General features: G+C 34.5%; 1 protein-coding gene across 6 annotated transcripts in view; it reads right to left on the bottom strand.

Moving 5' to 3' along the window:
• Positions 1-12418, bottom strand: part of BOLL (boule homolog, RNA binding protein) — a 60405-nt gene that overhangs the window by 26374 nt on the left and 21613 nt on the right. For 5 of the 6 annotated variants that reach the window (XR_012024917.1, XR_012024918.1, XR_012024919.1 and 2 more), the window contains exons 8-10: positions 9880-9927; positions 8955-9083; positions 6085-6183 (exon numbers count right to left, since the gene is read on the bottom strand). Coding sequence is in view for 3 of the 6 variants with exons in the window: in XM_072812903.1 (XP_072669004.1) it covers positions 6085-6183; positions 8955-9083; positions 9880-9927 (276 nt within the window). In the remaining 3 variants the exon portion in view is untranslated. Of the gene's footprint in view, positions 1-2234; positions 2290-6084; positions 6184-8954; positions 9084-9879; positions 9928-12418 lie in introns of those variants that run through there. The other variant, XM_072812904.1, reaches the window with a different exon arrangement.

Genomic DNA, 12418 nt, shown 5'->3' with positions numbered 1-12418 from the left:
ACTGAGAAGGGTGCATCACTTATGTGACATTCTTGCCCCAAATGCATTAACTTCTATTTTTTTTAAAAAAGATTTTATTCTTTTTAAAGTAATCTCTACACCAAATTTGGGGCTTAAACTTACAACTCTGACATCAAGAGTCGCGTGCTCTACTGACTGAACCAGCTAGGTACCCCTGCATAACTTCTATTTAATCAAGAGAAAATACCAAACTCATATTGATGGATAGTCAACAAAAAATAATTGACCAGCACTTTTTAAAAGTTTCAGAGTCATGAAAGACAAAGAAAGACTGTAAATTTCATGGATTGGAGGAGAGTAAGGAGAGATCACAAACTAATATAACAGAAAAAGAACTGTTGTAGAAAAACTCATGAAATTGAATAGATTTGTAGTTTAGTTAATATTATCAATGCTAACTTTTGTTTGCTCTATAATTATATAAGTTGTTAAAATGAGGAGAAGGTGGGTGAAGGGATACATAAATTATGTATTATTTTTTGCAACTTTTAAGTCTAAAATTATTTGAAAACAAATTATTGGGAAAAAAGTTTAAAACAAAAAAGACCAGGATATATGAAGAAGGGTAATGGATATTTACCAGAATATTTATACATGGATTGCCTCTCATTAATTTTGCTTGAAGGATGGTGAATCCTTTTTGACTTGTAAATTCAAAACAAATCAAGGGTGTTTTTGTTTTACTATTAAAATTTCTGGGCAGCCCTGGTGGCTTAGCGGTTTGGCGCCGCCTTCAGCCTGGGGTGTGATCCTGGGGACCTGGGATCGGGTCCCACATCGGGCTCCCTCCAGGGAGCCTGCTTCTCCCTCTGCCTGTGTCTCTGCCTCTCTCTCTCTGTGTGTCTCTCATTAATAAATAAAAAAATAAACTTAAAAAAAATAAAATTTCTGCTCATTCTTTTTCAGTTTTTTTCTGTATTCTTTTTGAGAATTACTCTATTTTTGGTTGGACTTGTCTCCTCTCTAGTGTAGCATTTTATCTCTTAGCACTTCATCTTTCATGTTTTCTTCTGTATTCTGGAAGAATTTTTAAAAATTGTTTCTAGCTGAGTGAAGTAAGTCAGTCGGAGAAGGACAAACATTATATGTTCTCATTCATTTGGGGAATATAAATAATAGTGAAAGGGAATATAAGGGAAGGGAGAAGAAATGTGTGGGAAATATCAGAAAGGGAGACAGAACGTAAAAACTGCTAACTCTGGGAAACGAACTAGGGGTGGTAGAAGGGGAGGAGGGCGGGGGGTGGGAGTGAATGGGTGACGGGCACTGGGGGTTATTCTGTATGTTAGTAAATTGAACACCAATAAAAAATTAAAAAAAAATAAAAAAAAGGAAAAAAATTGTTTCTACATCAAGGATTTGTTTTTATGTAGTAACTACTGGTCCTTTATAGCAAAAACAAATTTAATTTTTTTCATCATATCAACAGTTTCACAGTGTTTTCTTACACTGGCCACCAACCATTTCATCTTTCCTGTTTTTCAGTCTGTAATTACTGGAAATACAGGATGTGTTTTCACAGGTTTAAGTTTCGTCTTAAATACATGTTCTTAATACAAATATCCATATGTATGCTATTTATCCTTGTCTTTGATGTAGTGCCATATGCAAAAATATTTTCATGGGACCTATACAGTGTAACACTTTTCTGTTTAGCTTGTCCTTGAATGGAGATCTGTCCATGACCATTCTGAAAGATTCATTTCATGAGTTCTTGATTCCTCTTCCTGTCCTCCATCCCTGTTAGGTTTATAGCAAGAAAGGGGCTTGATACACACAGAACCTATGCAATTTCTAGTGCCTCACTTGGTGAGTTTTTTTGCTCCTGCTGCCAAGTTCCTTATTGAGTAAAATAATTTATTCTGCAAAATCTGAGACTACCTATAGTTTGACTATGTACAGTGCATGAAAATTTATATCCTCCTGTATGCCTAGAGCTGCAAAGTACAGACTTCCTGTTTCTGCCCTCTAGAATACAGTGCTTTACAATTGTTGTCCTTTACTCTGAAGAGTTGCAGAATATGTGGGAATTTTAGTTTCTAAATTGCTTTATAAGAAGTGTTAATGATAGTGAAATGAGATGGTTAGGAAGAAGACAGTAGTAGAATGTTTTTGTAAAGATAGTGCCAATTTTTAGTTTAAGTGTATAGGTCAAATCCTTTTTAATTTACTTTTGAATCACAGTGTTTTTCTAAAGGGTAAGATATAATAGGTAAATAGCTGTGTTTTTCATTCAAGTCAAATTGGTGCTTTAATTAGAAGAAATTCCTGGCAAGAAGTTAAATATTATCCTTAATATCAAATATTTTCATGAATAGGCTATTATACATTGGAGTTAAATAAACATTTAACTTAAAGGTTAACTTCAAATTATAATTTCCCCAGTTTCCAGTATCTCAATTAATCCTAAGAACAAATTTAGTAGATACATTAATAGAAAAATGGAAAAACACTATAAAACAGAAATACTATAATTTTCCACTTATACCATTTCTTTTAAAGATTTTATTTATTTATTCATGAGAGACCCAGAGAGAGGCAGAGATAGAAGCAGGTTCCACGCAGGAAGCCCAATGTGGGACTCGATGCTGGGACTCTGGGATCATGCCCTGAGCTAAAGGCAGATGCTCAACAACTGAGCCACCCAGGCATCCCCACTTATACCATTCTTACCTAGGGATTTGATACTGATCTTAAAAGCGTGATAGTTCAAATGTCCAGATCTACAAAGATTTTCCTTTTGTTCCTTCCTGTAGTCTAACTCAATGGGCTTTACTTCGATATTCTGTGATTTGCTTTATTGACTTTTAAACTTAATTCTATATAAGATGTGACTCTACTGAATTAAAAAAAAATGATACTCTAACTAATACCATATTTCATCCAGTAGTTTCTTTTTTTTTTTTTTTTCATCCAGTAGTTTCTATATTGGTCAACTTTACAATAGATGTAGCTGATTTAACAGTATAGTAGTATGCCTTACAGCTGATAAATAGTTTGTGACAGTCTTTTACAGCAGTTAGACTTGTGCTCTGAGCTCTGAATAAGGTCTCTATTTTATTGATTAGATTTGATGCTCAAGATAATTTGGACATCTGAAATTGCTACTTTGGAATATATCCAATTAACACCCTTAAAATTATAATCATTAGAGTTTAAAAATGACATATACTTATAAAAACAATATGTTCAAATTATTTTAAGGATTATTTCCACCTTTCAATTTTAACTCACCAAGGTATTTGGTATACCATGGAAAATCTGCATAGGAAAAACAAAGGCTAATATTTCGAATGTCAATATTTTAATATTAGTCTACTTCAATATGTTTTAAGGAAAAGATCATCTCCTGAAGATGTAACAGTTATATATTAAGACTTCTATAATACACATGTACTATAAACAAAAGTAGATAATTTTCCACACAATAAAACTTGGTATATTAAAGCATTTCTATAGGGTTATATAGTTTTAGTAAACTATAGAAGTGGTTTTGGAGTTTCTGTCCCTGAGTGGGGTAGCATTTTCTGTTGAGAGCCATCAAATCATCTAAAAAAATTACTGAGTATAAAATACATAGGGCATTAGATCTTAAAATATAAAAACAGGAAATCTAAAACTTTATGCAATAGCCCCGTGTTCCAGTTTTGACTTTGAAAGTTTACTGAATTTTTTTCTCATCTCTAACAAAAGAGGACTTGTTTTTTTCCCCTGCTCCTCTCAACATGACATCTCTACATTAAAAATAAAACGCTAGGGATGCCTGGGTGACTCAGTGGTTGAGTGTCTTGCCTTTGGCTCAGGGCGTGATCCTGCAGTCCTGGGATCAAGTCCCACATCGGGCTTCCTGCATGGAGCCTGCTTCTCCCTCTGTCTATGTCTCTGCCTCTCTCTCTCTCTGTGTCTCTCATGAATAAATAAATAAAATCTTTAAAATAAATAAAATGTTAAATTCCACTGATACTGAGACATATATTTTTTCATATTTGAAAACCTCTGAATAGGGATACGTTTACAATTGATGGCAATATTTTTCTTTTATAGTGATAAATAATGGCGTGTCTTATAATCCATGATGTTGCAGATTCAATGAAATCTGATATTATGGTTGTGAGAGACGTGATGGGCTAGTTTAGCACAGTTCATAGCTCTTCAACTCTTCCCTATTCTTTAAATCTTCCCTATTATTTAAATCTTCAACTCTTCCCTATTCTTTAAATCTTAACTCAGCTAGGACTAAAATATTCCCTATGATGTATCCCATAGGATAACCAGGATTATTATAACCCTTCCCTTAATGAGACAGATTAAGTTCCAAATTGAAATAAGTCAGTAATTTTGTTCCCTTTTGGTTTGCAGCATGGTAGAGCAAAGATTTGTGTTAGGACAGAAGGGGCATTTCTCTAGATTTGAAGACAGAGGTTAATGGTTCCAGTTGTAAGCTTATATGCACAAAGAAAGATATCTATTTATACCTCTGTTATGATTGGTATTCAACGTAATGTGTATTTTCTATATGACTAAATTAAAGAGTAAGATAGCAATTTCATTGTATAATTTCTGTCATTTCCTACTCATAGATTTAAGAAAATGTAGGAAGTGTTTGTTCTTAACTACAGGAATTAAACTTTACATTAAGAATGTGTAGCATTTGGGTGCAGTGGCGGCAGTCAGTTAAGTGATCTAGGGATCAAGCCCTGCACTGGGCTCCCTGCTCAATGGGGAGCCTGCTCCTCCCTCCCGCTTGTGCTCTCTCTCTGATAAATAAAATCGTAGAAAAAAAGGAACATGCAACATTAACATTTTTTGAAAATTTGTCCTATCCTAGTACCACTCCATCCTCTATTGGAATCATTCAAGTACTACAACTGCAATCATTTATATTTATATATTTGATCTATATAATTAGTACTTATTTAATATGGCAAAGCTCTTTCAACTATTCCTAGAGAAGTATATTTGGAGAAAATGTTAACATCAGAGAAAGTTTGTTTTAGAAGATTTTGATACTATAATAATTCTCTATACATAACATTAGGAACACTCTAGGCTGTGATACTAGGTCAAATTATGGTTTTATTTCATGTGTGCAGTACAGTGGTAATAGCAGTGAAGGAATTCAGTGAATAGTGATGGGATGAGGACATATGAGAGAGTGGGGAGGCTCCTTAAAGTAGACTGTCTTAGTATTGAGTTATTGAGTTCCAATACATGGGACGGGTCAGAATAAATATGAGTGTGAAATGGCTCATCTCCCTCATTTTATTATAGAGTATGCCTACTTTCCTTACCAAAGTACGCAGAAGCAAGATTCATATTACCATTGCAATAGTTAATCAATCTGTGGTTTTTACAGATATAGTCCCATTTCCCCCAAGTAATGATGAAGAGCTTCACTATGAAACTAGGTCATAAGGGAATAAGCAGAATTCCCTGCTACAGAGTAGAGAGCTGAAATATATTGAATATATACATGGATCTAATTAGATTCCCACTCTGGCTGCATCTGATTTAAGATGCACAAACACAATTCCCAAACTGGAAGAATAGAATGTTAACTCTTTTCATCTCCCCATAAATGCTATATGCCATTAACACAACCCAAATCTAAGTATATGAAATATCTAGGCAAATTCAATGAGAACAAAAGTTGAGTAGAGGGTACCAGGGACTGGTGGGAGAAAAGAATGGGAAGTTATTGCTTAATGGTACAGATTTTCTATTTGGGGCAATGAAAAAGTGTGGAAATATAGTGGTAATGGTTTCACAGCATTGTGGATGTAATTAATTGGGTATACAATTAAAACTGGCAAATTATAAATTACATATATTTTATACTAAATAAAACATTTTTGACAATGTGTGGTTTATAACTTATTCAAAACTAATTGTAGAAATTATAGTTAATTTAGAATTGTACATTCTTCACATGAAAGAGTTCACTAATTCTGTTCTTCTGATCACAAATGTGATATATTGAAAATTATTTCTCTTCAGAAAAGAAATTTGAAAAGCTTGAAATATGACTGAAAAAATAATGAAAAATCAAAACAAACTTCTTACTTTAATTGGTTCAGGCTGCATCACAGGTGCAGGCATAGCGATGGCACTTGGAGCATAAACTTGGTGATATGTTGCTTGAACTCCATGATCAGAATAAGGCTGTTAGAAAAAAAGGGAAAAAACTTTCATTTATTAGTTCAAAATATTTATTCAGCTTTGCAATGTACTAGGCATTCTGCTACACAATGGAGGAACACAAATGAAAAACATGTTCCCTATCTTTAATTAATTTACAGACTTATAAGGGACAGTTGAGTGGTCAAAATTACCATTAGTCTTCTGAAACATATATAGAAGAAAAGATTTGAAGAATTAGGAAAAGAAGGTGGAAATAGTATGTGCAAAGACAACAAGAACACACCTCACAGGGCCCCTGGGAGGCTCAGTGGGGTAGGCACCTGACTCTTTTTTTTTTTTTTTAAAGATTTATTTATTTATGATAGACATAGAGAGAAAGAGAGGCAGAGACACAGGAGGAGGGAGAAGCAGGCTCCATGCCGGGAGCCCGACGCGGGACTCGATCCCGGGACTCCAGGATCGCGCCCTGGGCCAAAGGCAGGCGACAAACCACTGAGCCACCAAAGGCAGGCGACAAACCACTGAGCCACCCAGGGATCCCCAGGCACCTGACTCTTGATTTCAGTTCAGGTCATGATCTCAAGATTGTGAGATCAAGCCCCAAGTTGGGCTTTGAGCTCAGTGCGGAGTTTGCTTGTCCCTCTCCCTCTGCTCCTCCTCCCAAACTCATTCTCTCTCTTTCTCTCTCTCTCACTCTCAAGTAAGTAAGTACAATCTTTGGAAAAAAAAAAAACACACATCTCATATCACAAGGCATGCAGGATTATGTTCAAGGGGGAAAATCAGGTTGGCTTCAGAATTCATTATGGCTTACACTTAACACCAGAAAAGAGTAGACTAGAAGTTCTATAAGAAAATAGTTAAGAGTTGAATTTGGTTCCCTCAAAATATATGTTAAAGTCTAACCTCTGGTATATCAGAGTGTGACCTGATTTGTAGACATGATATTTACAGAGGTAATCAAGTTAAAGTATGGTCATTATGGTAGAACTTTATTTATTCATGAGAGACACAGAGAGAGAGGCAGAGACACAGGCAGAGGGAGAAGCAGGCTCCATGAAGGGAGCCCGACGTGGGACTCAACCCCGGGTTTCCAGGATCACAACCTGGGCTGAAAGCAGCGCTAAACCGCTGAGCCACCTGGGCTGCCCATTATGCCAATCCAGTATGATTGCTATTCTTACAAAATTGAGAAATTTGGACAGCCACAGAGATAGAAAAGATAATGTGATGACAGAGGGAGAAGATGGCCACCTGCAAGCTAAGAAAAGAAGCCTGAAACAGATGCTTCCCTCATTGGTCCAGAACCAATCCTGCCAGCACCTTGATCTTCAACTCTGGTCTCTACAACTGGGAGACATAAATGTTTGTTGTTTACCTGTATACAGTTAGTGGTACTTTGTTCTGGCAGTATGATGCTGCTATTTTATAGCTAGTGTAACTGTCTTTCAGATGTATAGACAACAATGTTGAACAAACAGGCATGTAAGAACTCGGAGAATATAGCACCTGCAAGCTTTCTTTAACAGAGAGTACTTTGCAGATTCAGTTAAGCAAGTAATGAATGGAGGGTGCGATGAAACAGAGAAATCTTGGCTTTCCAACTGTGGAAATTAATATTCAAGGACAACATCATAATGTTATAAACCTAGCAATGTAAAAAAATAATATACTTTAATTGGGAGGTGGATGCTAATTTTCTAAATTTTTACAATACTGATTAAAAACATACCTGTACAGATTCTGGCATATAGATGCTAAGGTAAGTAAGGGTTTGGGAGCGTAATTTAAAGACACTAAAGATGACATTTGTAATTTGTAGTTATGAAGTATTTTTTAAAAAGAATTATTTATTTGAAGGAGGGAAGGGCAGAAAGAAACTCCAAAAGACTCCCAACTGTGTGCCAAGCATGACAGCGGCCTGATCCCATGACCTTGAGATCATGACCTAGCTGAAATCAAGAGTTGGATGCTTAACCAACTGAGCCACGCAGGCACTCCATAAAGTATTTTTGATTTACATATTTGAAGGGAGAAGTTTTTAGTATTTTTTTGAATTTTTATATGCTTTTGACAGAATGTTAGTAATAATAGAGATTGATAGGCAAAGGAGAAGAAAGAGAAGTTATTTGGTATCTTTTGGTATCTTATTCTTTCAAGGAAATCAAGTCAGAGATTAGCCTAGTATAGTGAACAGTTGGTTTTAGAAATGTTCAGAACTAGGGCACCTGGGTGGGCTCAGTAGTTGAGCATCTGCCTCTGGCTCAGGGCATGATCCTGGGGTCCTGGGATCAAGTCTTGTATCAGGCTTTCGCACGGGGCCTGCTTCTCCCTCTGCCTGTGTCTCTGCCCCTCTCTGTGTGTCTCTCATGAATAAATAAATAAATAAAATCTTTTAAAAAAATGTTCAGAACTACTTAATAAAGAAGTCCAAGATGAAGCATTCTTAGATACTATAAAAATGGGAAGAAGTGTGAAAAAAAATCAAAGAAAAAGCGTGCAGCTTCCATGAGGATCTTAAATATTCTTAGAAAAAGAAAAAGAAGGGATGACTGGGTGGCTCAGCAGTTGGGCATCTGCCTTCAGCTCAGGGCGTGGTCTGGGGATTGAGTCCCAATTGGGCTCCCTGTGAGGAGCCTGCTTCTCCTTCTATGTCTCTGCCATTCTCTCTCTCTCACTCATGACTAAATAAAATCTTTATTTTTTTTTAAATAAAATCTTTTAAAAAAAAGAAAGAAATAAATGTTAAGATGAGATAGTTACAGATAAATTACCCTGAGACTAATACATACCTCTGGAACTGAAGCTTCCATCAGAGACAGTGGAGGAGGGACACATCCACCATCTTGTGCAATTTCCACTGGTTGATAGATAACCTCAGAAGGTTGCAGGTATAAGAATGGAGCAGTAGAGGCAGGAGACTAGAACACAGAACCATATTTCTAATTAAAATATGATTAGTTATTTCAATTAAACCAAATGTGACTTACCCAACAGATGACAAAAAATATTTGTTTCATATTTTGCTGGAAGTTCTTTTCCAGGAATAGCATAGAAGTGTCTTAGCAACAAACAAGGAACTCTTGGTTGTTATAAATCCCAATTGTGTAGATGTAATTAAAGAACTTTGTCACTGGTAAATATTAAAAAGTTCTTAGTGCTTCAGAATTTTTTATAAATTCAGAAAATAGTTACATTAAGATCATTATTACAGGTTATAATAATGTAACTTACAGTATTTGAGTTGTCATAAACATCTATTCTCAGCTTTGTGACTTCACATGGAAGTTGGAAATGTCATTAAATAGTCTTTTTGGTGGTATACTCTTTGTATCAAAAGTTGAGAGATGGGATATTCACTGAGGAGCACAAGTCAATCTGAAGCAAAATCTGAAGTACAACTGGAAAAATGCTACATTTTCCCATAATAGTAAAAAGTAATTTTTCATGTTTATGTAAGTACTCACTTTTTAATAAAATGCTTTCACTTACATGATCTCATGTGATCTTCACCAAGATCAGGTAAAGAAATTTACAAAGGTATGGTATTATCACTTCCATTTTACAAATGAGGAAGCTAAGAAATAGAGTGATTAAATGAACTGCTAAAGGTATCACAGTTACTAAATAGAAAAGGAATATCTCAAATCTAGTTCTCCTGACTTTAATATTCATACAGTCTTCACAAAAATACAATGAAAAAAAGTTAATATTTACCTGAGGAACACCCCACTGCCACTGTCCTGGTAGATACTGTGCAGGGGCCTAAAATGGAAAACAAAAACAAAAACCCCACCCAAATTATAAACAAGGGTAAAAAGTGGATATCTATATGCAAAAGAGTGAAGCTAGATCCTTAAACCTCAAATTATATACAAAAAGTAACTCAAATTGGGTTAAAGACCTAAAGAGCTAAAACTATAAAACTCTTATAAGAAAGTATGTGTAAATCTTTGTGGGTTTGAATTAGGCAATTAAAAAAATTATGACATGAAAAGCACAAACAACAAAGCAACAAAAGAAAAGAGATTAATTGAACTTGATCAAAATGAAAAGCTTTTGTGCTACAAATACCATCAAAGAAGTGAAAATAAACTCAAAGAATGGGAGAAAACATTTATAAATTATTTATCTGATAAGTAACTTTTATCTACAATATGTAAAGAACTGTTATAACTCAATAATAAAAAGACAAGTAATCCAAATTTAAAAATGGGTAAAGGATATGAATAGATATTTCTCAAGATATATAAAAGAGGCTAATAAGCATACATAAAGATGATCAACATCATTAGCCTCAGCTTATGGAAATCAGTGTGATACCACTTTTATCCACTGTATCCACTAGGACAGCTAGTCAAAAAGGTAGATGATAAGTGTTGATAAGGTTGTGGAGAAATTAGAATCCTCATATACTGCTGGAGTGAGTATATAATGGTGCAGCCTTTTCAGAAAACAGTATGACACTTCTTGAAAACTTTAAATATTATAGATACCATGTGACTCAGTGATTCTACTCCCAGGTAATAAGGCCTAAAATAAATGAAAACTTATGTCCACATAAAAATTTGTACAGGAATGATCACAGCAGTATTATTTATAACAGACAAAAAGTGGAAACATCCCAAATGTCTGTCATCTGATGAAAATATAAAATGTGTTATATCCATACAATGGAATGTTATTCAGCTATACAAAGGAATGAAATATGATATATGCCACCATGGATAAATCATGAAAGCATTATGCTAAGTGAAAGAATCCAGTCACAACCACTTATGGTAGATTACATTTATATGAAATGTTCAGAATAAGCAAACCTGCAAAGACAGAAAGTAGACTACTACTTTCTAAAAGAGGAGTGACTACTAATGGGTGAGTTTTTGGTGGGAGGAGGGGTTAATTAAAATATTCTAATATTGGTCAGCCCCAGTGGCTCAGCAGTTTAGCGCCACCTTCAGCCCAGTGTGTGATCCTGGAGACCTGGGATCGAGTCCCATGTCAGGCTCCCTGTGTAAAGCCTGCTTCTCCCTCTGCCTCTCTCTCTTTCTGTGTCTCTCATGAATAAATAAAATCTTTAAAAAAAAGTTCTAATATTAATGTAATATGGTTGTAAAACTTTGAATTTAGTAAAAAACACTATTGCACATTTTAAAAAGCTGAATTGAATGCTACATAAATCATGTATAAAAAGCTATTATTTAAATAAAAGGTCAAATTTTTAAAAACTTATTGTAAGATGACAATATATCAAACTTTTTTTTAAAGGATTTTATTATTTATTTATTTATTTATTTACTTATGAGAGATATAGAAAGAGAGACAGAGACACAGGCAGAGGGAGAAGCAGGTTCCCTGTGGGGAGCCCAATGTGGGACTCAACCTCCCAGGACTCCAGGATCAAGTCCTGAGCCAAAGGCAGATGCTCAACTACTGAGTCACCCAGGTGTCCCTCAAACTTTTGTTTCTTAAACTAGTTGTATTATTTTAAATAACAAATGCTTTATTCTTTAGTTATTTTCCATTTTTAATAGTCTTTTTTCATTATAAAGTCAAACAGAAAAAAGTAAGAAGATGCCATGGACTTATCATCTAAACCAAATCCCTGTTAATTTACTGCTTACTATTTAAGTTGTTAATGGATAACATCACTGTATTTTATGACCAAGATAATGTGAAGTCTAACCTTCAAAAAGGCAAGATAATAATCAATCTCTTAATATTATAATAAATATTATAAAATAAAATGATTTAAATATAGTTTTTAGATAAATGAGATCTCTCCTTAGTAAGTGAGAAATATGTTGATAAATACTAATTAGACCATGCCATTACCTGATTTGACTAATAAAAACTGATAAAGCTATACAACCTTAGAATTTGTAAAAAGAAAGAGCAAGGGAAGATTCTTATCCAAGAGGCAGAATGATGAATATATACCTGAAAAGAAATATGTGAAATGAAATGATTTTTTATATTACAAAATATTATTATATTATAAATTGGTACCAAAATCTTTCCTGAGTAATATCTAGGTAACATACTTCCAATTTAAAAATTTGTGTTAAGCAGAACACCAGAGTCAAAGTATAAAATTAAACTGTATTAAAAACTTTTAAGAATGTATTTGGTATGTCAAGTGAGCTATAGCTGTATGTAATCAATTAATGATTGATGAAGGAGGAGTTGGACTCAATGGGGCAAGGGCAGAAAGCAACTCTATATTCTTTCTCACCCCTTGATACTTTAAAAGCAC

The sequence above is a fragment of the Canis lupus genome, chromosome 36 (assembly GCF_048164855.1).
Source record: "Canis lupus baileyi chromosome 36, mCanLup2.hap1, whole genome shotgun sequence".
Lineage (NCBI taxonomy): Eukaryota > Metazoa > Chordata > Mammalia > Carnivora > Canidae > Canis > Canis lupus.
This window is presented reverse-complemented; position numbering and strand designations above follow the sequence as displayed.